Source organism: Zootoca vivipara, chromosome Z2 (assembly GCF_965207765.1).
Source record: "Zootoca vivipara chromosome Z2, rZooViv2.hap1.1, whole genome shotgun sequence".
Lineage (NCBI taxonomy): Eukaryota > Metazoa > Chordata > Lepidosauria > Squamata > Lacertidae > Zootoca > Zootoca vivipara.
Window position 1 is genome coordinate 49,839,307 of NC_142585.1, and position 26,094 is coordinate 49,865,400.

General features: G+C 46.9%; 1 protein-coding gene across 3 annotated transcripts in view; it reads left to right on the forward strand.

Moving 5' to 3' along the window:
- Window positions 1-5,965: 5,965 nt before the first annotated feature.
- ABCA2 (ATP binding cassette subfamily A member 2) overlaps window positions 5,966-26,094 on the forward strand; it is a 234,059-nt gene continuing 213,930 nt past the window's right edge. For all 3 annotated transcript variants that reach the window (XM_088665386.1, XM_088665387.1, XM_088665389.1), the window contains exon 1: window positions 5,966-6,543. In XM_088665386.1, coding sequence (XP_088521512.1) covers window positions 6,478-6,543 — 66 coding nt within the window. In that variant the 5' untranslated portion in view covers window positions 5,966-6,477. The remainder of the gene's footprint in view (window positions 6,544-26,094) is intronic.

Below are 26,094 nucleotides of genomic sequence, written 5' to 3' on the forward strand. Positions count from 1 at the left end.
AATACAGTGGTCCTATTACTTCCCTTGATCTAGATGCTATACTCCTATTGATACTCCTATTGATTTGAGTCTTCTAAGATGGCGCTGCTCCGTGTTGAACGACCGACGCAACAGGGAAACGCTCCAGACCGAGAAGATTTATGGGGAGGCCGGACTGATTAACTCACACAGGAGAAAGAACATATGTGAAAACTTGTTTGATATTTATCTCAGCAGCTGGGGAAAAAATCGGATGACAGAGGAAAACATCTATGTGATTGTAAGGGAAAGATCGGGACTATTATAGACTTTGAGTGACGATTTGGACTTTAGAAAAAAGACGGCAGCGAGCCGTTGCGAGGAATCCCCAATTTCTTGAAGCATGGGAACCCCGAAAATTTTTCCGATGATTTGGCATAACATCCGGTTTGATTGATATGTATTTGTATGATTTGAAATAATGGATGTGATATAAATGTTTTTAATTGGAAAATTAATAAAAATATATTATATATTTAAAAAAAAGGAATTGCTGGTGCCTAATTCGGCCGCAGGGAAGAAGGGAAAAGACCCCCCACCCCGGATTAAAGGCGGAGGAGAGCCGACCTGAGAGCGGGGGGGGGGGGGTGCAGGAGCGCACCCGGCGGGGGCGGCAGCATGTGGACCCCGACGGAGGAGGGAAAACATGGCGTGGGTAGGTGCCGCTGGGGTGCCTCTCCTTCGGCCCCCGATCCTCCTCTTCCTTAACCACCAACCCCCCCCCACCCCCCGATGGTCGGTGGGGAGGGGATGTTAGCTCCTGAGGCAGAATAATGATAATTCCCAGGGTGAGTGAGCCAGGCAGGGGCAGAGAGCTGCGAGTGCGAGGGCACCCCCTCCCCAGATGTTGCGCCCGGTGCGGCCGGGCCCCCCCTGCACCCCCCACGCTACGCCACTGATTTATGTGTGGGGTTTTTTTGGGGGGGGGAGTAGCATTGGTGAGGGACGAGGTCCTCCGTGTTCTGTCTGCTTTCGGGAGGGGAGTCTGAGCATCCCCAACCTTTCTTCTGTGAAATGGGTATTATTTTGCAGGGTCCACAAGAGTTCCTGAGACTTCCAGCTCCACCCCTGCCCTCCAAAAAGGTTCATGACCACTGCACTGCAGTGGAACCTCGGTTTACGAATGTTCGGTTTACGAACGCCGCGGACCCGTCTGGAACGGATTAATCCGCTTTCCATTACTTTCAAGGGGAAAGTTCGCTTCACTTTATGAACGCTTCAGTTTATGAACAGACGTCCGGAACCAATTACACCCATACTTCAGTTTATGAACACTTCAGTTTAAGTACTCCGCGGACCCGTCTGGAACGGATTAATCCACTTTCCATTACTTTCAATGGGAAAGTTTGCTTCAGTTTATGAACGCTTACTCCGCGGACCGTCTGGAACGGATTAATCCACTTTCCATTACTTTCAATGGGAAAGTTCGCTTCAGTTTATGAACGCTTCGGTTTATGAACAGACTTCCAGAACCAATTACACCCATACTTCAGTTTATGAACACTTCAGTTTAAGTACTCCGCGGACCCGTCTGGAACGGATTAATCCACTTTCCATTACTTTCAATGGGAAAGTTCGCTTCAGTTTATGAACGGTTATCCGCGGACCGTCTGGAACGGATTAATCCACTTTCCATTACTTTCAATGGGAAAGTTCGCTTCACTTTATGAACGCTTCACTTTATGAACAGACGTCCGGAACCAATTGTGTTCATAAACCGAGGTACCACTGTCATGCCAATATTATGAGGAGGGTGTTTGGAAGAGGTGCATGCAAAAGGATAGCAGGCTTAAAAAAATATCAGGGTTTTATTTGGTTTCTTTTAAAAAGAGGAGGCTTAACCCTCCCAACAGATTTGTATCCCAGCCAGCTCTAAGTTGCCGCTGTGAAAAGAAAAAGAGAGAACTTAGGGAACACTAAAAGGTGTCAAGAGAGCCAGACCAGGGTTCGAATCCCCACTTGGCCACAAAGCTCACTGAATGACCTTGAGCCAGTCGCTGCCTCTCAACCTAGCCTGCCTCACAGGGTTGCTGTGGGGATTAGAATCATAAAATCCTAGAGTTGGAAGAGACCCCGAGGGCCATCCAGTCCAACCCCCTGCCGAGCAGGAATCACCATCAAAGCATTCTTGACATATGGCTGTCAAGCCTCTGCTTAAAGACCTCCAAAGAAGGAGACTCCGCCACACTCCTTGGCAGCAAATCCCACTGCCGAAAAGCTCTTACTGTCAGGAAGTTCTTCCTAATGTTTAGGTGGTTATACTATTAGAATAATAGAATCCTAGAGTTGGAAGTGACCACAAGGGCCATCCAGTCCAACCCCCTGCCAAGCAGGAAACACCACCAAAGCATTCTTGACATATGGCTGTCAAGCCTCTGCTTCAAGACCTCCAAAGAAGGGAGACTCCACCACACTCCTTGGTAGCAAATCCCACTGCCGAACAGCTCTTACTGTCAGGAGGTTCTTCCTAATGTTGAGGTGGAATCTCCTTTCTTGAAGTTTGAATCCATTGCTCCGTGTCCGCTTCTCTGGAGCAGCAGAAAACAACCTTTCTCCCTCCTCTATATGACATCCTTTCATAGATTTGAACATGGCTATCATATCACCCCTTAACCTTCTCTTCTCCAGGTTAAAATTAAATTGGGGGGGGATCATGTACACCAACTTGCACCAGTTGGAGGAAAAGGTGGGATATAACTGTGCCATGAATAAATAAAGTTTCATGAATTTCAGACGTGAGAGAGAACTCAAATCACCGCCCCGGATTAATCGCTGGTTCCACATTTTGGAGCACTATTTCCTCCCTGCCGCTGCCCTTGGCATGTTGACCCTTCATGACGGTCCTGGTCAGGTCGTCCAAATGTAGAGCATCATTATTCTTTTGCCAGTCACCGGCATTTCCTACCATACCCCCCAGGAGGCGCCCTTGTCCCTGAATTTGGCATTCAGCTCTAACAAAAGTGAGCCAAAAGTGGCAAATTCATTCATTCATTTATTATTATTATTATTATTATTATTATTATTATTATTATTATGGGTTTTATTGGTTTACAAAGATATGTGCAATGTCTCTCTTTGCGTTTTTACAAATCAGTTTCATTTCATAGAATCATAAAATCCTAGAGTTGGAAGAGACCCCAAGGGCCATCCAGTCCAACCCCCCAGCCAAGCAGGAAACACCATCAAAGCATTCTTGACATATGCCTGTCAAGCCTCTGCTTAAAGACCTCCCAAAGAAGGAGACTCCACCACACTCCTTGGTAGCAAATTCCACTGCTGAACAGCTCTTACTGTCAGGAAGTTCTTCCTAATCATAGAATCATAGAGTTGGAAGAGACCCCAAGGGCCATCCAGTCCAACCCCCTGCCAAGCAGAACACACCAGCAAAGCATTCTTGACATATGCCTGTCAAGCCTCTGCTTAAAGACCTCCCAAAGAAGGAGACTCCACCACACTCCTTGGCAGCAAATCCCACTGCCGAACAGCTCTTACTGTCAGGAAGTTCTTCCTAATGTTGAGGTGGGATCTTCTTTCTTGAAGTTTGAATCCATTGCTCCGTGTCCGCTTCTCTGGAGCAGCAGAAAACAACCTTTCTCCCTCCTCCATATGACATCCTTTCATATATTTGAACATGGCTATCATATCACCCCTTAACCTTCTCTTCTCCAGGCTAAACAGACCCAGCTCCCAAGGTATGACTCTATTCCCTTTTGCTCTGTTATTTTTTATTTTTTAAAAAATAATTTTTATTGATTTTCCATAAGACAAAAATATACAAGAAAACAAAACAAAAACCAAACAAAAGCAAAAATACAAAAATACAGAAAAAGATGAAAAGAAAAATAAAAAGAAAAAAAACAAGAAAAAACATCTTATTAATGACTTTACAATAACATCTTGGACTTCCCTGACTCCTCCCACTCTGGGTCCATTATAATAACCATATAGGCAATGTTCTCTAACTCTACTATTTTCCTAGATACAGGTAGGTAGCCGTGTTGGTCTGAGTCGAAGCAAAATAAAAAAATTCCTTCAGTAGCACCTTAAAGACCAACTAAGTTTATATTTTGGTATGAGCTTTCGTGTATCTGACGAAGTGCGCATGCACACGAAAGCTCATACCAAAATATAAACTTAGTTGGTCTTTAAGGTGCTACTGAAGGAATTTTTTTATTTTGCTTCTACTATTTTCCTTTACACATTACAATTTCACCCTTTTTATTGCTCCACTATCGATATCTGATCCTACCGACTTTCCTTTCTCTTAAATTTCTTCCCTTAGCTTAATATTTTACCAGAAATATAATTAATATTCAAATCTTAAAATTCTATTATCTCTATATAGAACCATCCCCCCTTTTGCTGGAGCCGAATTTCCCAGGATATTTCAGCGAATCCCTAATGTCAAGCCAGTTTCAGACCATTTCAATCCATCCATTCTAACATCCCTTTATAAATCACCCCATTCCCACCCTTTCCCAACAAACCCCTCGAATTTGTTTCCCGATCTTCAGCAGTCTCTTCCATGCTACACCTGTTGCTCAGCCTACTTCCACTGTCTTTGCATTATTATTATTTTAAATTCTGTGGAAAGAAACCAGTCCTTTGCAAGGTCCAATTCCAAAACAACGATGCCTTATGAGGAACGGCTTAGGGAGCTGGGAATGTTTTAGCCTGGAGAAGAGAAGGTTAAGGGGTGATATGATAACCATGTTCAAATATATGAAAGGATGTCATATAGAGGAGGGAGAAAGATTGTTTTCTGCTGCTCCAGAGAAGCGGACACGGAGCAATAGATTCAAACTTCAAGAAAGAAGATTCCACCTAAACATTAGGAAGAACTTCCTGACAGTAAGAGCTGTTCGGCAGTGGGATTTGCTGCCAAGGAGTGTGGTGGAGTCTCCTTCTTTGGAGGTCTTTAAGCAGAGGCTTGACAGGCAAATGTCAAGAATGCTTTGATGGTGTTTCCTTCTTGGCAGGGGGTTGGACTGGATGGCCCTTGGGGTCTCTTCCAACTCCATGATTCTATGATTCTATGATTCTAACTCCAGCCTGACGTGCAGGGATGCCGGTTAACATGGGAATTAAAGGAAAAGGTAAAGGGACCCCTGATCATTAGGTCCAGTCATGACCGACTCCTGATTCTATATATATGCGGACACGAAGCAATGGATTCAAACTTCAAGAAAGAAGATTCCGCCTAAACATTAGGAAGAACTTCCTGATAGTAAGAGCTGTTCGGCAGTGGAATCTGCTGCCAAGGAGTGTGGTGGAGTCTCCTCCTTTGGAGGTCTTTAAGCAGAGGCTTGACAGGCATATGTCAGGAATGCTTTGACGGTGTTTCCTGCTCGGCAGGGGGTTGGACTGGATGGCCCTTGGGGTCTCTTCCAACTCTATGATTCTATGATTCTATGAATTTAATTTAGGGAGGCCATAGTTAAAGGCTTGCCAAATGCACACCCAGAAAGGAAGCAGGACTGAATGTGGATCCCCCTGGGGCTGGATCCTATTGTGTTTCACTGAGCAAGGGGAGTAGCCTCTGAGCACACACCAAGTGCCACTGTCCCTCTTATGAATACCTGCAGGCAGCTCTCATATACCTTGGTTTAAGCAACAGGACTCCTGTTGCTTTGAAGATTCCACCTCAACCTTAAGGAAGAACTTCCTGACAGTCAGAGCTGTTCGGCAGTGGGATTTGCTGCCAAGGAGTGTGGTGGACATAGCTGCCAAGTTCTCCCTTTTTTAAAAGGGATTTTCCCCCTTACGCTGAATAGGCTTCCTCGCGAGAAAAGGGAAAACTTGGCAGCCACGTCCACCACACTCCTCGGCAGCAAATCCCACTGCCGAACAGCTCTCACTGTCAGGAAGTTCTTCCTAATGTTTAAGTGTTTAAGCTCTGCTCCTGCCTCTTTAAGGGGAAGGGCTTAAGAGGCTTTTGCAAGGCAAGCATTGCAGCCGCAAAGGGAGGGGGGGGTGGGAGAAACCGGAGATTCCCGGGCACGAGCAGGCAGATGCGCGTTCGGTAAATGCAAAAGGGGGGCGACAGGCGGGGACCCCCCCCCCACCCGCTCCCTTTGCAAAGCGAAGCGGACCGGCAGCTCCTTTTTTTGCGCCGGCTTGCGACAATTTCGGCTGCTCCGTTTTTGTTTTTCTTCCAGATCCGCTTTCCTTCCCACGCCTGATCTGCAGGAGACAAAGCGGATTCAAGGAAAGCCAGCGCTTCGCTACGGGCAGGCCAGGCCAACGCCGCTGCTGCCGCTGAATTTGAACCCAAACCCGGCTTTTTAATTTCAAATTTTTTTTATATTTTTGAGATCTCTCGGTAGGGCCCCCCCCTCCAAATTTCTCTCTCTCTCTCTCCCCCTCCCCCCCCCACCGATTCGCCTCCGCTGCCCCCTCCCCCCCCCCCGCGCGCGCAATGCTCAGCATCTGATCCATCCCCGGACGGGAGCAGCCAAGATGGGTTTTTTGCATCAATTGCATCTCTTGCTGTGGAAGAATGTGACCCTCAAGCGACGGAGTCCGGTTAGTAGACCGGGGTGGGGGGTGGGGGGGTGAGTTGGGGGGGGAGGGTTTTCTTGGAGGGGGGGGAGTATCTTCAAAGACAGCCCCCCCCCAAGCTGCGGCCCTCCAGATCTTTGGGGACTACAACTCCCATGATCCCCAGCCATAGCTATCCCTTTTTTTTAAAGGGATTTTCCCTTATGCTATGTCCCTAGCTCAGTGTTTCCCAACCAGTGTGCCTCCGGATGTTTTGGGACTACAACTCCCATCATTCCTGACCACTGGCCTTGCTAGCTAGGGATGATGGGAGTTGTAGTCCCAAAACATCTGGAGGCACACTGGTTGGGAAAGACTGAATCCTAGTCCAGGGTTTCTCAACCAGTGGGCCTCCGGATGTTTTGGGACTACAACTCCCATCATTCCTGACCGCTGGCCTTGCTAGCTAGGGATGATGGGAGTTGTAGTCCCCAAACATCTGGAGGCACACTGGTTGGGAAAGACTGAATCCTAGTCCAGGGTTTCTCAACCAGTGGGCCTCCGGATGTTTTGGGACTACAACTCCCATCATTCCTGACCACTGGCCTTGCTAGCTAGGGATGATGGGAGTTGTAGTCCCCAAACATCTGGAGGCACACTGGTTGGGAAAGACTGAATCCTAGTCCAGGGTTTCTCAACCAGTGGGCCTCCGGATGTTTTGGGACTACAACTCCCATCATTCCTGACCGCTGGCCTTGCTAGCTAGGGATGATGGGAGTTGTAGTCCCAAAACATCTGGAGGCACACTGGTTGGGAAAGACTGAATCCTAGTCCAGGGTTTCTCAACCAGTGGGCCTCCGGATGTTTTGGGACTACAACTCCCATCATTCCTGACCGCTGGCCTTGCTAGCTAGGGATGATGGGAGTTGTAGTCCCCAAACATCTGGAGGCACACTGGTTGGGAAAGACTGAATCCTAGTCCAGGGTTTCTCAACCAGTGGGCCTCCGGATGTTTTGGGACTACAACTCCCATCATTCCTGACCACTGGCCTTGCTAGCTAGGGATGATGGGAGTTGTAGTCCCCAAACATCTGGAGGCACACTGGTTGGGAAAGACTGAATCCTAGTCCAGGGTTTCTCAACCAGTGGGCCTCCGGATGTTTTGGGACTACAACTCCCATCATTCCTGACCGCTGGCCTTGCTAGCTAGGGATGATGGGAGTTGTAGTCCCCAAACATCTGGAGGCACACTGGTTGGGAAAGACTGAATCCTAGTCCAGGGTTTCTCAACCAGTGGGCCTCCGGATGTTTTGGGACTACAACTCCCATCATTCCTGACCACTGGCCTTGCTAGCTAGGGATGATGGGAGTTGTAGTCCCCAAACATCTGGAGGCACACTGGTTGGGAAAGACTGAATCCTAGTCCAGGGTTTCTCAACCAGTGGGCCTCCGGATGTTTTGGGACTACAACTCCCATCATTCCTGACCGCTGGCCTTGCTAGCTAGGGATGATGGGAGTTGTAGTCCCCAAACATCTGGAGGCACACTGGTTGGGAAAGACTGAATCCTAGTCCAGGGTTTCTCAACCAGTGGGCCTCCGGATGTTTTGGGACTGCAACTCCCATCATTCCTGACCGCTGGCCTTGCTAGCTAGGGATGATGGGAGTTGTAGTCCCAAAACATCTGGAGGCACACTGCTTGGGAAAGACTGAATCCTAGTCCAGGGTTTCTCAACCAGTGGGCCTCCGGATGTTTTGGGACTACAACTCCCATCATTCCTGACCACTGGCCTTGCTAGCTAGGGATGATGGGAGTTGTAGTCCCAAAACAGCTGGAGGCACACTGGTTGGGAAAGACTGAATCCTAGTCCAGGGTTTCTCAACCAGTGGGCCTCCGGATGTTTTGGGACTACAACTCCCATCATTCCTGACCGCTGGCCTTGCTAGCTAGGGATGATGGGAGTTGTAGTCCCAAAACATCTGGAGGCACACTGCTTGGGAAACGCTGCCCTAGCTAACAGGACACAGTGGTCAGGGATGATGGGGATTGTAGTCCGAAACATCTGGAGGAGGGATGCCTGTTCAAAGACCTGGGGCTCGAATGCTGGTGGGGAGGGGGCGGGCAGGATTGGAACCCACCACCCCCCTCCTCCACCGACCCGTTCCTTTTATTTTTAAGCACCAACCAGGGCTGCAAGGTCCCCGGAGGACCAGGCAGGCTGTGAGCGAGTGTTTGTTTGCTTTTATAAAAAATAAATAAGATAATTTTCTACTGGGATCATAGAATCGTAGAGTCGGAAGAGACCCCAAGGGCCATCCAGTCCAACCCCCTGCCGAGCAGGAAACACCCGTCAAAGCATTCTTGACATATGCCCGTCAAGCCTCTGCTGAAAGACCTCCAAAGAAGAAGAATCCACCACACTCCTTGACAGCAAATCCCACTGCCGAACAGCTCTTACTGTCAGGAAGTTCATAGAATCGTAGCGTGGGAAGAGACCCCAAGGGCCATCCAGTCCAACCCCCTGCCAAGCAGGAAACACCGTCAAAGCATTCTTGACATATGCCTGTCAAGCCTCTGCTTAAAGACCTCCAAAGAAGGAGACTCCACCACACTCCTTGGCAGCAAATTCCACTGCCGAACAGCTCTTACTGCCAATTAGCTTCCAGGCCCAATTCGAAGGTTTGGACCTATAAAGCTTAAAGATCTCCAAAGAAGGAGACCCCACCACACTCCTTGGCAGCAAATTCCACTGCCGAACAGCTCTTACTGTCAGGAAGTTCATAGAATCACAGAATCGTAGAGTTGGAAGAGACCCCAAGGGCCATCCAGTCCAACCCCCTGCCGAGCAGGAAACGCCATCAAAGCATTCTTGACATATGCCTTTCTGTCACTTCACAGATCGGGCTGGCTGTGACCAGCTGCGGGTCCCTCCTCTGGGGTGCCTCCTAACTGACCTGGGCGTCTCCCAGGGTGGATAAAAATCAATGATTTTTGTAAAAAAAAAAAAATCAAAAAAATTGGATTTTTTAAAAATTTAAATCGGATTTTTTTGATTTAAATCAATTTTTTTTAAATAAAATGCTTTTTGAGGAAAATATATGACCATCCAAAGGTTGTTCCATCATGAAATAAAGATTAGGTTTTTTTTTAATTATGTAGAATAAGGTTGTATATGTTTATTTTTTGGGGTAAATAAATTCCATTAATCCAGGCATCCCCAAGCTGCGGCCCTCCAGATGTTTTGGCCTACAACTCCTATGACCCCCTAGATAACAGGATAACTGGTCGGAGAAGATGGGAATTGTAGTCCAAAACATCTGAAGTCTGGGGATGCCTGCATTAATCCATTCACAATGTCATGCTCCTCCAGAGGTTTTTGTAAGATTATTGGGCAGTTTCTCTGCCTACAAGATATTATCAAGGATGCTTGGTTTACTTTTGCAATTCTCAAAACTGAATTTGACTCAGCAGAGATCACAAGCCTCTTCTTCCCAGCAAAAATGTTATAACATGAACAGAGTTGAGAAAAAGACCTTAATCCTATTGTTCTACAAACCTATGAATACAGAATCAAGCCCTTCAGTGCTAAGTTTCAAGAAGTTCAGTGAATAGAATAGAAACAATATTTTTCTGATTGTTTGGAGTGGACAGTATTTAAGTTTTTCATGTGTCGGCTGGGCTGACAGTCCAAGTTTCTTAAAAGATATATATTTTTTTTAGCCAAATTAGTTAACATAGAATCATAGAATCATTGTACTTGCTGTTGTACTTAGGAAGGAGAAAAATAACCATTACCTTGCTAAGAACCGCAGTAGGAGGTAGAAGGAGGAAGTCAATAGATTAGAAATAGGGATCATAAGTAAGAATTTTTGTTTTTGCAGTATTGTATTTTTTGTATTTTGTATTTCTTTTGTATTTCTGGTGTTTTGTATTTCTTTTGTTGTGTTTTGTATCTTTGTATATGTTGCTTGTTTGGAAAGATCTTTAATAAATACATTTTAAAAATAATAATAATAATCATTACCTTAATCATATTTTAAATACATTTATTCAACTGAAACAATACGATTGTTCTTCCTCAACATTAGGAAGAACTTCCTGACAGTAGGAGCTGTTCAGCAGTGGGATTTGCTGCCAAGGAGTGTGGTGGAGTCTCCTTCTTTGGAGGTCTTTAAGCAGAGGCTCGACAGGCATATGTCAGGAATGCTTTGATGGTGTTCCTGCTTGGCAGGGGGTTGGACTGGATGGCCCTTGGGGTCTCTTCCAACTCTAGGATTCTATGATTAGGAAGAACTTCCTGACAGTAAGAGCTGTTCGGCAGTGGAATTTGCTACCAAGGAGTGTGGTGGAGTCTCCTTCTTTGGAGGTCCTTAAGCAGAGGCTTGACAGGCATCTGTCAAGAATGCTTGGATGGTGTTTCCTGCTTGGCAGGGGGTTGGACTGGATGGCCCTCGGGGTCTCTTCCAACTCTACGATTCTATGATTCTAATAGTATAACCACCTCAACATTAGGAAGAACTTCCTGACAGTAAGAGCTGTTCGGCAGTGGGATTTGCTGCCAAGGAGTGCGGTGGAGTCTCCTCCTTTGTTATTCTAAAAGTCTACCAGCATATTAAAGTCACACCAGCGAGAATGAGTCTCGATGTAGGAAACGATGATTTAAATCAGGCATCCCCAAGCTGCGGCCCTCCAGATGTTTTGGCCTACAACTCCCATGATGCCTAGCTAACGGGACCAGCGGTCGGGGAAGATGGGAGTCGTAGTCCAAAATGTCTGGAGGGCCGGAGTTTGGGGGTGCCTGATTTAAATCTCTTCCAACTCTATGATTCTATGATTCTATGAAATCAAGCCTTACTGACTAGTGATTTAAATCGTGATTTAAATCAAACCTACCCTGGTCTCTCCCAAGCTGCTAGATCTCATTGCTCCCCCGCTTCCCCCCCCCCCAATTCCCTGACTATGACAGCCTTATGTGGGTCAGGTCTATCTCCCTCCCTCCCTCCCTCTCCATTTATTTTTAAAAGCCTCTTCTTCCCCTCCTTCTCAAACCGTCCACCGGTTTTGCTTGGTGTTATATATGGGAAAGATTGAGATAAAAAAATTCCTTCAGTAGCACCTTAAAGGTTGAGAAAGATTGAGAGAGAGAGAGAGGGAAAGATTGAGAGAGAGAGAGAGAGAGGTGGGGGGGGGGGAATGATGGGGGCTTCATCCTGACCCTTGCTAGATTCCTCCTTCCTTTCGCCGCCCCCCCCCCAATACCACCAAGTGTATGGATTCACTTTGAGAAAGGGGGGGGGTCTATCTTGTCCTACAATACTTTAGCCGGCAACCAGATTTGCTGGAAGGCTGTTTTGAGAAGGGGTGATTGTGGGGGGTGGGGTGGGGAAATCATAGAATCATAGAGTTGGAAGAGACCCCAAGGGCCATCCAGTCCAACCCCCTGCCAAGCAGGAAACACCATCAAAGCATTCCGCCACACTCCTTGGCAGCAAATCCCACTGCCGAACAGCTCTTACTGTCAGGATGTTCTTCCTAAGGTTGAGGTGGAATCTTCAAAGCAACAGGAGTCCTGTTGCTTAAACCAAGGTATATGAGAGCTGCCCGCAGGTATTCGTAAGAGGGACAGTGGCACTTTGCGTGTGCTCAGAGGCTACTCCCCTTGCTCAGTGAAACACAATAGGATCCAGCCCCAGGGGATCCACATTCGGTCCTGCTTCCTTTCTCCTTGGTAGCAAATTCCACTGCCGAACAGCTCTTACTGTCAGGAAGTTCTTCCTAATGTTTAGGTGGTTATACTATTAGAATAATAGAATCCTAGAGTTGGAAGAGACCCCAAGGGCCATCCAGTGCAACCCCCTGCCAAGCAGGAAACACCATCCAAGCATTCTTGACATATGCCTGTCAAGCCTCCGCTTAAAGACCTCCAAAGAAGGAGACTCCACCACACTCCTTGGCAGCAAATTCCACTGCCGAACAGCTCTTACTGTCAGGAAGTTCTTCCTAATGTTTAGGTGGTTATACTATTAGAATAATAGAATCCTAGAGTTGGAAGAGACCACGAGGGCCATCCAGTCCAACCCCCTGCCAAGCAGGAAACACCACCAAAGCATTCTTGACATATGCCTGTCAAGCCTCTGCTTAAAGACCTCCAAAGAAGGAGACTCCACCACACTCCTTGGCAGCAAATCCCACTGCCGAACAGCTCTTACTGTCAGGAAGTTCTTCCTAATGTTTTGGTGGTTATACTATTAGAATAATAGAATCCTAGAGTTGGAAGAGACCACGAGGGCCATCCAGTCCAACCCCCTGCCGAGCAGGAAACACCATCCAAGCATTCTTGACATATGCCTGTCAAGCCTCTGCTTCAAGACCTCCAAAGATGGAGACTCCACCACACTCCTTGGCAGCATATTCCACTGCCGAACAGCTCTTACTGTCAGGAAGTTCTTCCTAATGTTTAGGTGGTTATACTATTAGAATAATAGAATCCTAGAGTTGGAAGAGACCACAAGGGCCATAGAATCATGATAGAATCATGATGAATCATAGAATCATAGAATCATAGAGTTGGAAGAGACCACAAGGGCCATCCAGTCCAACCCCCTGCCAAGCAGGAAACACCATCAAAGCATTCTTGACATATGCCTGTCAAGCCTCTGCTTAAAGACCTCCAAAGAAGGAGCCTCCACCACACTCCTTGGCAGCATATTCCACTGTCGAACAGCTCTTACTGTCAGGAAGTTCATAGAATCATAGAGTTGGAAGAGACCACGAGGGCCATCCAGTCCAACCCCCTGCCAAGCAGGAAACACCATCAAAGCATTCTTGACATATATGCCTGTCAAGCCTCTGCTTCAAGACCTCCAAAGATGGAGACTCCACCACACTCCTTGGCAGCAAATCCCACTGCCGAACAGCTCTTACTGTCAGGAAGTTCTTCCTAATGTTTAGGTGGTTATACTATTAGAATAATAGAATCCTAGAGTTGGAAGAGACCACAAGGGCCATAGAATCATGATAGAATCATGATGAATCATAGAATCATAGAATCCTAGAGTTGGAAGAGACCACAAGGGCCATCCAGTCCAACCCCCTGCCAAGCAGGAAACACCATCAAAGCATTCCTGACATATGCCTGTCAAGCCTCTGCTTAAAGACCTCCAAAGAAGGAGACTCCACCACACTCCTTGGCAGCAAATTCCACTGCCGAACAGCTCTTACTGTCAGGAAGTTCTTCCTAATCATAGATTCCTAGAGTTGGAAGAGACCCCAAGGGCCATCCAGTCCAACCCCCTGCCAAGCAGGAAACACCACCAAAGCATTCTTGACATATGCCTGTCAAGCCTCCGCTTAAAGACCTCCAAAGAAGGAGACTCCACCACACTCCTTGGCAGTAAATTCCACAACTGGACCTAACGGTCAAGGGTACCTTTACCTTTACCTTTATTTCTGCGTGAGATATTGTTGCTGGTTTCGCTAGCAAACGTGTGTGGTGGAATTAGCATTGCAGGGAATGAGAGGGTCAGGGCTGGTAAGGTTGGGCACTAGCCAAGTAGCAGTTACATCCCAGTAGCACTTACATCCCAGTCAAGTAGCAGTTACTGGACCGAGGCCGTTTAGGGCTTGAAAGGTCGGCACCAACCGCCAGAAGGCCCTCGGCGCTGGACCTCAGTGTCCGGGCAGAACGATGGGGGGGGAGACGCTCCTTCCGTACTTCCTGACAGTCAGAGCTGTTCGGCAGTGGGATTTGCTGCCAAGGAGTGTGGTGGAGTCTCCTTCTTTGGAGGTCTTTAACGATGGGGGTGGAGACGCTCCTTCAGGTATACCGGACCGAGGCCGTTCAGGGCTTTCAAGGTCAACACCAACACTTTGAATTGTGCTCGGAAACGTACTGGGAGCCAATGGAGGTCTTTCAGGACCGGTGTTATGTGGTCTCGGCGGCCGCATTCTGGATTAGTTGCAGCGGCCGCATTCTGGATTAGTTGTAGTTTCCGGGTCACCTTCAAAGGTAGCCCCACGTAGAGCGCATTGCAGTATTCCAAGCGGGAGATAACTAGAGCATGCACCACTCTGGTGAGACAGTCCGCAGGCAGGTAGGGACTCATCCTGCGTCCCAGATGGACACAGAATTGACCTGTGTCTCCATGGACAGCTGTGAGTCCAGAATGACTCCCAGGCTGCGCAGCTGGTCCTTCAGGGGCACAGTGACCCCGTTCAGGACCAGGGAGTCCTCCACACCCGCCCGCCTCCTATCCCCCAAGAACAGTCCTTCTGTCTTGTCAGGATTCAACCTCAATCTGTTAGCCGCCACCCATCCTCCGACCGCCTCCAGGCACTCCCACAGGACCTTCACTGGTTCTGATTTGAAAGAGAGGTAGAGCTGGGTATCGTCCGCACTCACACAGGACCCGGGATACTTTGCATGCAAATGGTACGCTCTTCCTATGCCCGTCCGTGCGTCTTGCGTGTCGCTGTTTCGCACGCATGCCCCCTCTGAAAGGCGCCCTACAAATAAATAGCAAAGATGGCCGAGATTTGAAAGCGTTCACCGCCTTGAAAGGAGTCCCTTTCTTTGGTTATGGTTTTTATGAAGGGGTGTGAAGTTCTTCATTAGGAAGAACTTCCTGACAGTAAGAGCTGTTCGGCAGTGGAAATTGCTGCCAAGGAGTGTGGTGGAGTCTCCTTCTTTGGAGGTCTTTAAGCAGAGGCTTGACACCCATCTGTCAGGAATGCTTTGATGGTGTTTCCTGCTTGGCAGGGGGTTGGACTGGATGACCCTTGGGGTCTCTTCCAACTCTATGATTCTATGATTCTATGATTAGGAAGAACTTCCTGACAGTAAGAGCTGTTCGGCAGTGGAATTTGCTGCCAAGGAGTGTGGTGGAGTCTCCTTCTTTGGAGGTCTTTAAGCAGAGGCTTGACACCCATCTGTCAGGAATGCTTTGATGGTGTTTCCTGCTTGGCAGGGGGTTGGACTGGATGGCCCTTGGGGTCTCTTCCAACTCTAGGATTCTATGATTCTATGTGTGCGCGGGTGTTTGCTAAAGTTGGCTTGGCAAGCAAGGACAAAAGGGGGTTTAATCCAGACAACAGTAACTGCAGCGGTAGGTCTTGCCCACTTCTGCCGGAGCAGTTCGTGTGGGTTGTTAAAGCCGCACACTGTGTGTTTGTTCCGAGCCGAAAGCGTGAGGCTTTGAAGCCATGAAGTGGAGTTCCTCTGTGTGAATTGTTTTTTTATCGTAGAATCCTAGAGTTGGAAGGGACCGTCCACTGTCGAACAGCTCTTACTGTCAGGAAGTTCTTCCTAATGTTTAGGTGGAATCTTCTTTCTTGTAGTTTTATAGAATCATAGAATCCGAGAGTTGGAAGAGACCACGAGGGCCATCCAGTCCAACCCCCTGCCAAGCAGGAAACACCATCCAAGCCTTCTTGGCATGTGCCTGTCAAGCCTCTGCTTAAAGACCTCCAAAGGAGGAGACTCCACCACACTCCTTGGCAGCAAATTCCACTGCCGAACAGCTCTTACTGTCAGGAAGTTCTTCCTAATCATAGAATCATAGAGTTGGAAGAGACCCCAAGGGCCATCCAGTCCAACCCCCTGCCAAGCAGGAAACGCCATCAAAGCGTTCCTGACATGTGGCTGTCAAGCCTCTGCTTCAAGACCTCCAAAGGAGGAGACTCCACCACACTCCTGGGCAGCAAATCCCACTGCCGAACAGCTCTTACTGTCAGGAAGTTCTTCCTAATCATAGAATCGTAGAGTTGGAAGAGACCACGAGGGCCATCCAGTCCAACCCCCTGCCAAGCAGGAAACACCATCAAAGCATTCTTGACATATGCCTGTCAAGCCTCTGCTTCAAGACCTCCAAAGGAGGAGACTCCACCACACTCCTTGGCAGCAGATTCCACTGTCAAACAGCTCTGACTGTCAGGAAGTTCTTCCTAATGTTTAGGTGGTTATACTATTAGAATCATAGAATCGTAGAGTTGGAAGAGACCACGAGGGCCATCCAGTCCAACCCCCTGCCAAGCAGGAAACACCATCAAAGCATTCTTGACATAGGCCTGTCAAGCCTCTGCTTAAAGACCTCCAAAGGAGGAGACTCCACCACACTCCTTGGCAGCAAATTCCACTGCCGAACAGCTCTGACTGTCAGGAAGTTCTTCCTAATGTTGCGGCGGAATCTTCTTTCTTGCAGTTTGAATCCATTGCTCCCTGTCCGCTTCTCTGGAGCAGCAGGAAACAACCTTTCACCCTCCTCTATATTTATTTGAGGTGTGTTCGAAATCAGCCAGCACCAGCTGCATTGGAGACAAAGTGAAGATGGCTGGGAGTGTCAGGGTGGCGCACGGCTTTCCCACACTCCTGGGGCTGTTTGCCCCGCACTCCTAACTGCACACCATAAGGTTGCGAATATAAGCCCCGTTTTAACTTTCCACGATCGGGATTTTAACATGACATGAGTCAGCAGTGTGATGCAGCAGCTAAAAAAGCCAATGCAATTCTGGGCTGCATCAATAGGAGTATAGCATCTAGATCTAGGGAAGTAATAGGACCACTGTATTCTGCTCTGGTCAGACCTCACCTGGAGTACTGTGTCCAGTTCTGGGCACCACAGTTCAAGAAGGATACTGACCAGCTGGAACGTGTCCAGAAGAGGGCAACCAAAATGGTCAAAGGCCTGGAAACGATGCCTTATGAGGAACGGCTTAGGGAGCTGGGTATGTTTAGCCTGGAGAAGAGAAGGTTAAGGGGTGATATGATAGCCATGTTCAAATATATGAAAGGATGTCATATGGAGGAGGGAGAAAGGTTGTTTTCTGCTGCTCCAGAGAAGCGGACACGGAGCAATGGATTCAAACTACAAGAAAGAAGATTCCACCTCAACATTAGGAAGAACTTCCTGACAGTAAGAGCTGTTCGGCAGTGGAATTTGCTGCCAAGGAGTGTGGTGGAGTCTCCTTCTTTGGAGGTCTTTAAGCAGAGGCTTGACAGGCATATGTCAGGAATGCTTTGATGGTGTTTCCTGCTTGGCAGGGGGTTGGACTGGATGGCCCTTGGGGTCTCTTCCAACTCTATGATTCTATGATTTGGGGGGAAAGCCTGGCCAAGACAGTACTTTAAAAAACCCCGCCTGTTTCTAGGTTACCACTGTAGAATAGTACCCCTGTCTTCTGCTCTGGTTGAGTACTTTCAATTTAAGTACTCCACGGACCGTCCGGAGCGGATTAATCCATTTTCCATTGCTTTCAATGGGAAAGTTCGCTTCAGGTTAAAAGTACGGACTCCCAGAACCGATAAAGTTCTTAAACTGAGTTATCACTGCAAAGGCAAAGGCCTGATATTCAATGCGCCACCTCGACTCCGAGGTGCGCATGCCTTTTGCAAGGTGCGCATGCCTTTTCACCCCGTTTCCCTTGCAGGCAGGCCTACGAGAAACATTCGCTTCCTCGTCCCTCGGCCAGTTCACGCCCAGGGAAAGCCCCTCCTCTCAAAAGGATATAAAAGGATGTCATATAGAGGAGGGAGAAAGGTTGTTTTCTGCTGCTCCAGAGAAGCGGACACGGAGCAACGGATTCAAACTACAAGAAAGAAAATTCCACCTCAACATTAGGAAGAACTTCCTGACAGTAAGAGCTGTTCGGCAGTGGGATTTGCTGCCAAGGAGTGTGGTGGAGTCTCCTTCTTTGGAGGTCTTTAAGCAGAGGCTTGACAGCCATCTGTCAGGAATGCTTTGATGGTGTTTCCTGCTTGGCAGGGGGTTGGACTGGATGGCCCTTGGGGTCTCTTCCAACTCTAGGATTCTATGATTCTATGATTCAAAAGAACAGCACCTTTCCTTCCCCAACCAGCGCCCACAGTCAGCACCTGTTCCCATAGCTGCCAAGGGATCCCTTTTTTTACAGGGATTTTCCCTTATGCTGAATAGGCTTCCTCGCGAGAAAAGGGAAAACTTGGCAGCTATTGCCTTGGCAGCAAATCCCACTGCCAACATTTACTATAGCCAGGAATTATGAATCCTAGAATCCTAGAGTTGGAAGAGACCCCAAGGGCCATCCTGTCCAACCCCCTGCCCAGCAGGAAACACCATCCAAGCATTCTTGACATATGGCTGTCAAGCCTCTGCTTAAAGACCTCCAAAGGAGACTCCACCACACTCCTTGGCAGCAAATCCCACTGCCGAACAGCTCTTACTGTCAGGAAGTTCTTCCTACTCATAGAATCATAGAGTTGGAAGAGACCACAAGGGCCATCCAGTCCAACCCCCTGCCCAGCAGGAAACACCATCCAAGCATTCTTGACATATGGCTGTCAAGCCTCTGCTTAAAGAGCTCCAAAGAAGGAGACTCCGCCACACTTCCTTGGCAGCAAATCCCACTGCCGAACAGCTCTTACTGTCAGGAAGTTCTTCCTACTCATAGAATCAAAGAGTTGGAAGAGACCACAAGGGCCATCCAGTCCAACCCCCTGCCAAGCAGGAAACACCATCAAAGCATTCTTGACATATGGATGTCAAGCCTCTGCTTAAAGACCTCCAAAGGAGACTCCACCACGCTCCTTGGCAGCAAATCCCACTGCCGAACAGCTCTTACTGTCAGGAAGTTCTTCCTAATGTTTAGGTGGTTATACTATTAGAATAATAGAATCCTAGAGTTGGAAGAGACCACAAGGGCCATAGAATCATGATAGAATCATGATGAATCATAGAATCATAGAAACATAGAGTTGGAAGAGACCATAAGGGCCTTCCAGTCCAACCCCCCTGCCAAGCAGGAAACACCATCAAAGCATTCTTGACATATGCCTGTCAAGCCTCTGCTTCAAGACCTCCAAAGAAGGAGACTCCGCCACACTCCTTGGCAGCAAATCCCACTGCCGAACAGCTCTTACTGTCAGGAAGTTCTTCCTAATCTAGTCCAGTCTTGTTTGCATACCGGCTGGCAAAAACCTCGCGAGAAAAGGGAAAACTTGGCAGCTATGCCTGTTCCACTTCGGTTGCGTGTGGTGCAGAAATTGTTCCAAAGCTCCCACGCAGAAGGGAGGATGAGAAGAGACGGACGTCTACTAAGTGATCGTGTGGTTTTTTCCCCTTCAAAACTCCCTCTCACATCTCCATGGGAACAGCATGGGGAGAGTGGTGCTCACCCAAGGCCACCTGTTCCTGAACAAGTCAGGCGTTCAATGCCTAGAATCATAGAATCGTAGAGTTGGAAGAGACCCCGAGGGTCATCCAGTCCAACCCCCTGCCAAGCAGGAAACACCATCCAAGCATTCTTGACATATGCCTGTCAAGCCTCTGCTTAAAGAGCTCCAAAGAAGGAGACTCCGCCACACTCCTTGGCAGCAAAACCCACTGCCGAACAGCTCTTACTGTCAGGAAGTTCTTCCTAATGTTTAGGTGGTTATACTATTAGAATAATAGAATCCTAGAGTTGGAAGAGACCACAAGGGCCATAGAATCATGATGAATCATAGAATCATAGAATCATAGAGTTGGAAGAGACCACAAGGGTCATCCAGTCCAACCCCCTGCCAAGCAGAAAACACCATCAAAGCATTCTTGACTTATGCCTGTCAAGCCTCTGCTTAAAGACCTCCAAAGAAGGAGACTACGCCACACTACTTGGCAGCAAATCGCACTGCCGAACAGCTCTTACTGTCAGGAAGTTCTTCCTAATTTTAGGTGGAATCTTCTTTCTTGAAGTTTGAATCCATTGCTCCGTGTCCGCTTCTCTGGAGCAGCAGAAAACAACCTTTCTCCCTCCTCTATATGACATCCTTTTATATATTTGAACATGGCTATCATATCACCCCTTAACCTTCTCTTCTCCAGGCTAAACATACCCAGCTCCCTAAGTCGTTCCTTTTGAACAATTCAAGCAACTGTTGCAGGCACAAGAAAAATCCTGATCAGGAATTCTCTCGGTCAGTTGGCAACCGTGCCCAACTCTCTCCTCTGCCCTCCTTTTTTGCCTTATAGATTTTTTTGTAGTCCAATGCCAACTCGACACACCATGTGACTTTGTGTTTGTGTGTGTGTGTGTGGTTGTGTTGTTGGTGATGAGTGTTGTGCGCTTGTGCTGCTTGCAATTCTAAACCGGATTCTGTTGCTATGGAAACACAGCAAAGAATATCTTCTTTAGAAGGCTGGGGCTTGTTTTGCAGCGGGAGCCAGCAAGAAAAAGGGATTTTTTTGGAGGGGCGGGGGGAGGAAAGACTGGTGGGATGGGGAAGAAAACAGGGTCAAGAGTTGCTGTGACCTTTGGAAATGCCTTAACAGATTAGACAACTGGGCCAAAGCAAACAAGATGAATTTTAACAAGGAGAAATATATGGTACTACACTTGAGCAGAAAAAATGAAAGGCACAAATACAGGATGGGAGACACTTGGCTTGAGAGCAGTACATGTGAAAAGGATCTAGGAGTCTTGGTAGACCACAAACTTGACCTGAGTCAACAGTGTGATGCAGCAGCTTAAAAAGCCAATGCAATTCTGGGCTGCATCAATAGGAGTATAGCATCTAGATCAAGGGAAGTAATAGTACCACTGTATTCTGCTCTGGTCAGACCTCACCTGGAGTACTGTGTCCAGTTCTGGGCACCACAGTTCAAGAAGGATACTGATAAGCTGGAACGTGTCCAGAAGAGGGCAACCAAAATGGTCAAAGGCCTGGAAACGATGCCTTATGAGGAACGGCTTAGGGAGCTGGGTATGTTTAGCCTGGAGAAGAGAAGGTTAAGGGGGGGATATGATAGCCATGTTCAAATATAGGAAAGGATGTCATATAGAGGAGGGAGAAAGTTGTTTTCTGCTGCTCCAGAGAAGCGGACACGGAGCAATGGATTCAAACTTCAAGAAAGAAGATTCCACCTCAACATTAGGAAGAACTTCCTGACAGTAAGAGCTGTTCGGCAGTGGGATTTGCTGCCCAGGAGTGTGGTGGAGTCTCCTTCTTTGGAGGTCTTGAAGTAGAGGCTTGACAGGCATATGTCAAGAATGCTTTGATGGTGTTTCCTGCTTGGCAGGGGGTTGGACTGAATGGTCCTTGGGGTCTCTTCCAACTCTAGGATTCTATGATTCTATGATTTTAATTTAGGGAGGCCATAGTTAAAGGCTTGCCAAATGCACACAAAGAAAGGAAGCAGGACTGAATGTGGATCTCCTGGGGCCGGATCCTATTGTGTTTCACTGAGCAAGGGGAGTAGCCTCTGAGCACACGCAAAGTGCCACTGTCTGTCCCTCTTATGAATACCTGCAGGCAGCTCTCATATACCTTGGTTTAAGCAACAGGACTCCTGTTGCTTTGAAGATTCCACCTCAACATTAGGAAGAACTTCCTAACAGTAAGAGCTGTTCGGCAGTGGGATTTGCTGCCAAGAAGTGTGGTGGAGTCTCCTTCTTGGGAGGTCTTTAAGCAGAGGCTTGACAGGCATACGTCAAGAATGCTTGGATGGTGTTTCCTGCTTAGCAGGGGGTTGGACTGGATGGCCCTTGGGGGTCTCTTCCAACTCTAGGATTCTATGATTAGGAAGAACTAGATCCTTTTCAAGCCAGGGGTCCCTCATCTTATATTTGCGCAGCCGGTTCTTCCTGCCGAAATACAGAACCTTTCGTTTTTATTTCTTGGCGTTCATTATGTTAAGTTTTGGAGCAGAATGATTGGCATAATTGTTAAACTGGCTTTCATTCCTAAGAGGCAAACTCCTTCCAAAGTCTCCTCCAGGGACGCAGAATCCGCTCCTCTCTGCAACCAGCCCCGCTTGGGTTTCGACCATTGTTCTTGGGAAATCTCCCCTCCCCTTGTTTGCTCCTTGTTGGAGGGGAGAGTTCCCTAGACAATTGCCACTCTGTGCCACCAAACATTGGCACCCATTTTCTTTGCCAGCTTCCGCCAGGCGGCGCCGAGTTCAGGGTGGGGTGAACTTGTTTTTGCTTTGAGATCTCAGAGACGTCGCTAGCATTTCCCCTCTTGCTTTTGGAAACTAAACAGGGTGAAAAAAACTCATCCTGATAACGACTTATCCACAAGCCTGTGAGGCAGAGCAATATTTTACGAAATAAATAAATAAAAATCCCTCCAGTAGCACCTTAAAGACCAACGAAGTTTTTTATTTTGGTATGAGCTTTCGTGTGCATGCGCACTTCTTCAGAGACACTTGAAACAGAAGCGTCAGACCCTTATATATATATATATATACAGAGGGTGGTGGGAATGGGTGATGGGCTGATGGGAGTGGTAAACCTGTTGATGGCTGTTAACGACTGCTGATGACTGCAATTAGTCCTGGGGGGGGGGACAAGGGCTGAGGCGCTAAAGAAAGCTTGTTCATGCATAGGGAGATAAGAATCTGATGTCTTTATTCATCCCAGGTGGCTCCATCGGATTCTTATCTCAAGCTGCTTTTTTTTTATTGCAGGACACATCATAGGGGAATAAAAAAATTCATTCAGTAGCACCTTAAAGACCAACGAAGTTTTTTCTTTTGGTATGAGCTTTCGTGTGCATGCGCACTTCGTCAGATACACTTGAAACAGAAGCGTCAGACCCTTATATATATATATATATACAGAGGGTGGTGGGAATGGGTGATGGGCTGATGGGAGTGGTAAACCTGTTGATGGCTGTTAACGACTGCTGATGACTGCAATTAGTCCTGGGGGGGGGGACAAGGGCTGAGGCGCTAAAGAAAGCTTGTTCATGCATAGGGAGATAAGAATCTGATGTCTTTATTCATCCAGGTGGCTCCATCGGATTCTTATCTCAAGCTGCTTTTTTTTTATTGCAGGGACACATCATAGGGGAATAAAAAAAATTCATTCAGTAGCACCTTAAGACCAACGAAGTTTTTTATTTTGGTATGAGCTTTCGTGTGCATGCGCACTTCTTCAGATACACTGGAAACAGAAGCGTCAGACCCTTATATATATATATATACAGAGGGTGGTGGGAATGGGTGATGGGCTGATGGGAGTGGTAAACCTGTAGATGGCTGTTAATGACTGCTGATGGCTGCAATTAGTCCTGGGGGGGGAAGCAAGGGCTGAGGCGCTAAAGAAAGCTTGTTCATGCATAGTGAGATAAGAATCTGATGTCTTTATTCATCCCAGGTGGCTCCATCGGATTCTTATCTCAAGCTGCTTTTTTTTATTGCAGGACACAATCATAGGGGAATAAAAAAATCCCTCCAGTAGCACCTTAAAGACCAACGAAGTTTTTTCTTTTGGTATGAGCTTTCGTGTGCATGCGCACTTCTTCAGAGACACTTGAAACAGAAGCGTCAGACCCTTATATATATACAGAGGGTGGTGGGGGTGGGTGGGAATGGGTGATGGGCTGATGGGAGTGGTAAACCTGTTGATGGCTGTTAACGACTGCTGATGACTGCAATTAGTCCTGGGGGGGGGACAAGGGCTGAGGCGCTAAAGAAAGCTTGTTCATGCATAATGAGATAAGAATCCGATGTCTTTATTCATCCCAGGTGGCTCCATCGGATTCTTATCTCAAGCTGCTTTTTTTTATTGCAGGACACATCATAGGGGAATAAAAAATCCCTCCAGTAGCACCTTAAAGACCAACGAAGTTTTTTATTTTGGTATGAGCTTTCGTGTGCATGCGCACTTCTTCAGAACACACGAAAGCTCATACCGAAAATAAGCACACGAAAGCTCATACCGAAATAAAACTTAGTTGGTCTTTAAGGTGCTACTGAAGGATTTTTTTTTCTTTTCTATTTTGCTTCGGCTCAGACCAACACGGTTACCTACCTGTAATTATTCAAATTTCAAATTGGGGACAAATCGGTTCACAATTTAGACCCTGCTCCTACAGATTGACACGACGAGCGATGAAAACATAACAATTTGACTCATTTATTCTCAGTATGTTCAATTGTGAACGAATCAACATAATTTTTAGGTTTTATGTGGAGCAATAATAGATGCCTGCTCTTATTTTCTGCACTATTTATTTATTTAAGAGAAAACATGTTCATAGAATCATAGAATCATAGAGTTGGAAGAGACCACGAGGGCCATCCAGTCCAACCCCCTGCCAAGCAGGAAACACCATCAAAGCATTCTTGACATATGGCCGTCAAGCCTCTGCTTAAAGACCTCCAAAGAAGGAGACTCCACCCCACTCCTTGGCAGCAAATCCCACTGCCGAACAGCTCTGACTGTCAGGAAGTTCTTTCTAATGTTGAGGTGGAATCATAGAATCATAGAGAATCATAGAGTCATAGAGTTGGAAGAGACCCCAAGGGCCATCCAGTCCAACCCCCTGCCAAGCAGGAAACACCATCAAAGCATTCCTGACAGATAATAATGTTGATAATTGACGTGAAAAACCCAGGGTTTTGAACAAATTATACGGAACAATAAAGCAAGCGGGGCACTAAACAAGTAAACACAAATATTAAACAATAAAACACCACTCGTATTATGCGTTGCATCCAAACATCACCTTATACTTAATTACTCAGGTATAAATTTAGTTACAGGTAGGTAGCCGTGTTGGTCTGAGTCAAAGCAAAATAAAAAAAAATCCTTCAGTAGCACCTTAAAGACCAACGAAGATTTTTATTTTGGTATGAGCTTTCGTGTGCAGGCGCACTTCTTCAGAGACACTTTAAACAGAAGTGTCAGACCCTTATATATATATTTTTTTCAATTTGTATTGTATTGTTTTATGCACTGTGGCTTGCTGTTGTTTTATTGATTATTGTTTTGAAATTATTCATTGTCAATGTTAAGAGTGGGTTTCTGTTTAATTTTCATATGCTGATATTCTTCTATACTATTGTAATGATTGTTGAACGTCACATTATTTGATTGCTTATTTTAAAGCTATGTTTTATTATCATATTTTTGTATTGCATTAGATAGTTAGAAGGTTGTTTTGTATTTCATGAGATTCTGTTTCTTCAGGTTGTAAAACGCTTTGAGTATTGTACGATAGAAAGGCGGTATACAAATTAAAAGTGATGATATATATATATATATATATATATATATATATATATATATATATACACAGAGGGTGGTGGGGGTGGGTGGGAACATTCTATACACGATCTCAAAGCAGCTGTTTTATTACCGAGAAATTTCAGGAACAGACTGGAAAAAGAGAAGTTGCTGAATTGGAACTCATTCCCAAGCTTAAAACCACGGATCCACCTGGGATGAACGAAGACATCGGATTCTTATCTCATGATGCATGATCAAGCTTTCTCAAAGTAGCTGTCTTACTACAAAAGAATTTCAGAAATAGACTGGAGAGAGAAGCTGCTGAATTACAACTTATCACCAAGCTCAAAACCACGGAGGGACCTGCTTTGAACAGAGACATTGGATTCTTATCTCAGTATACATGATCAAGCGATCTACAGCCATCTCCACCCTTGCTTTTTTCATGCAAAACCATTGGCAGTCGTTTTCGGTCATCGACAGCTGTCAGTCAGTCAATCACCCGCTTCCACCCCCCTTCTGAGTGATCCCCCCTCCCCACCCCACCTCCCTCCCCACCCCGTTCTCCACATAAGCGCCTGGGGACTCCTATTTCAGTGTATCTGAAGAAGTGTGCATGCACACGAA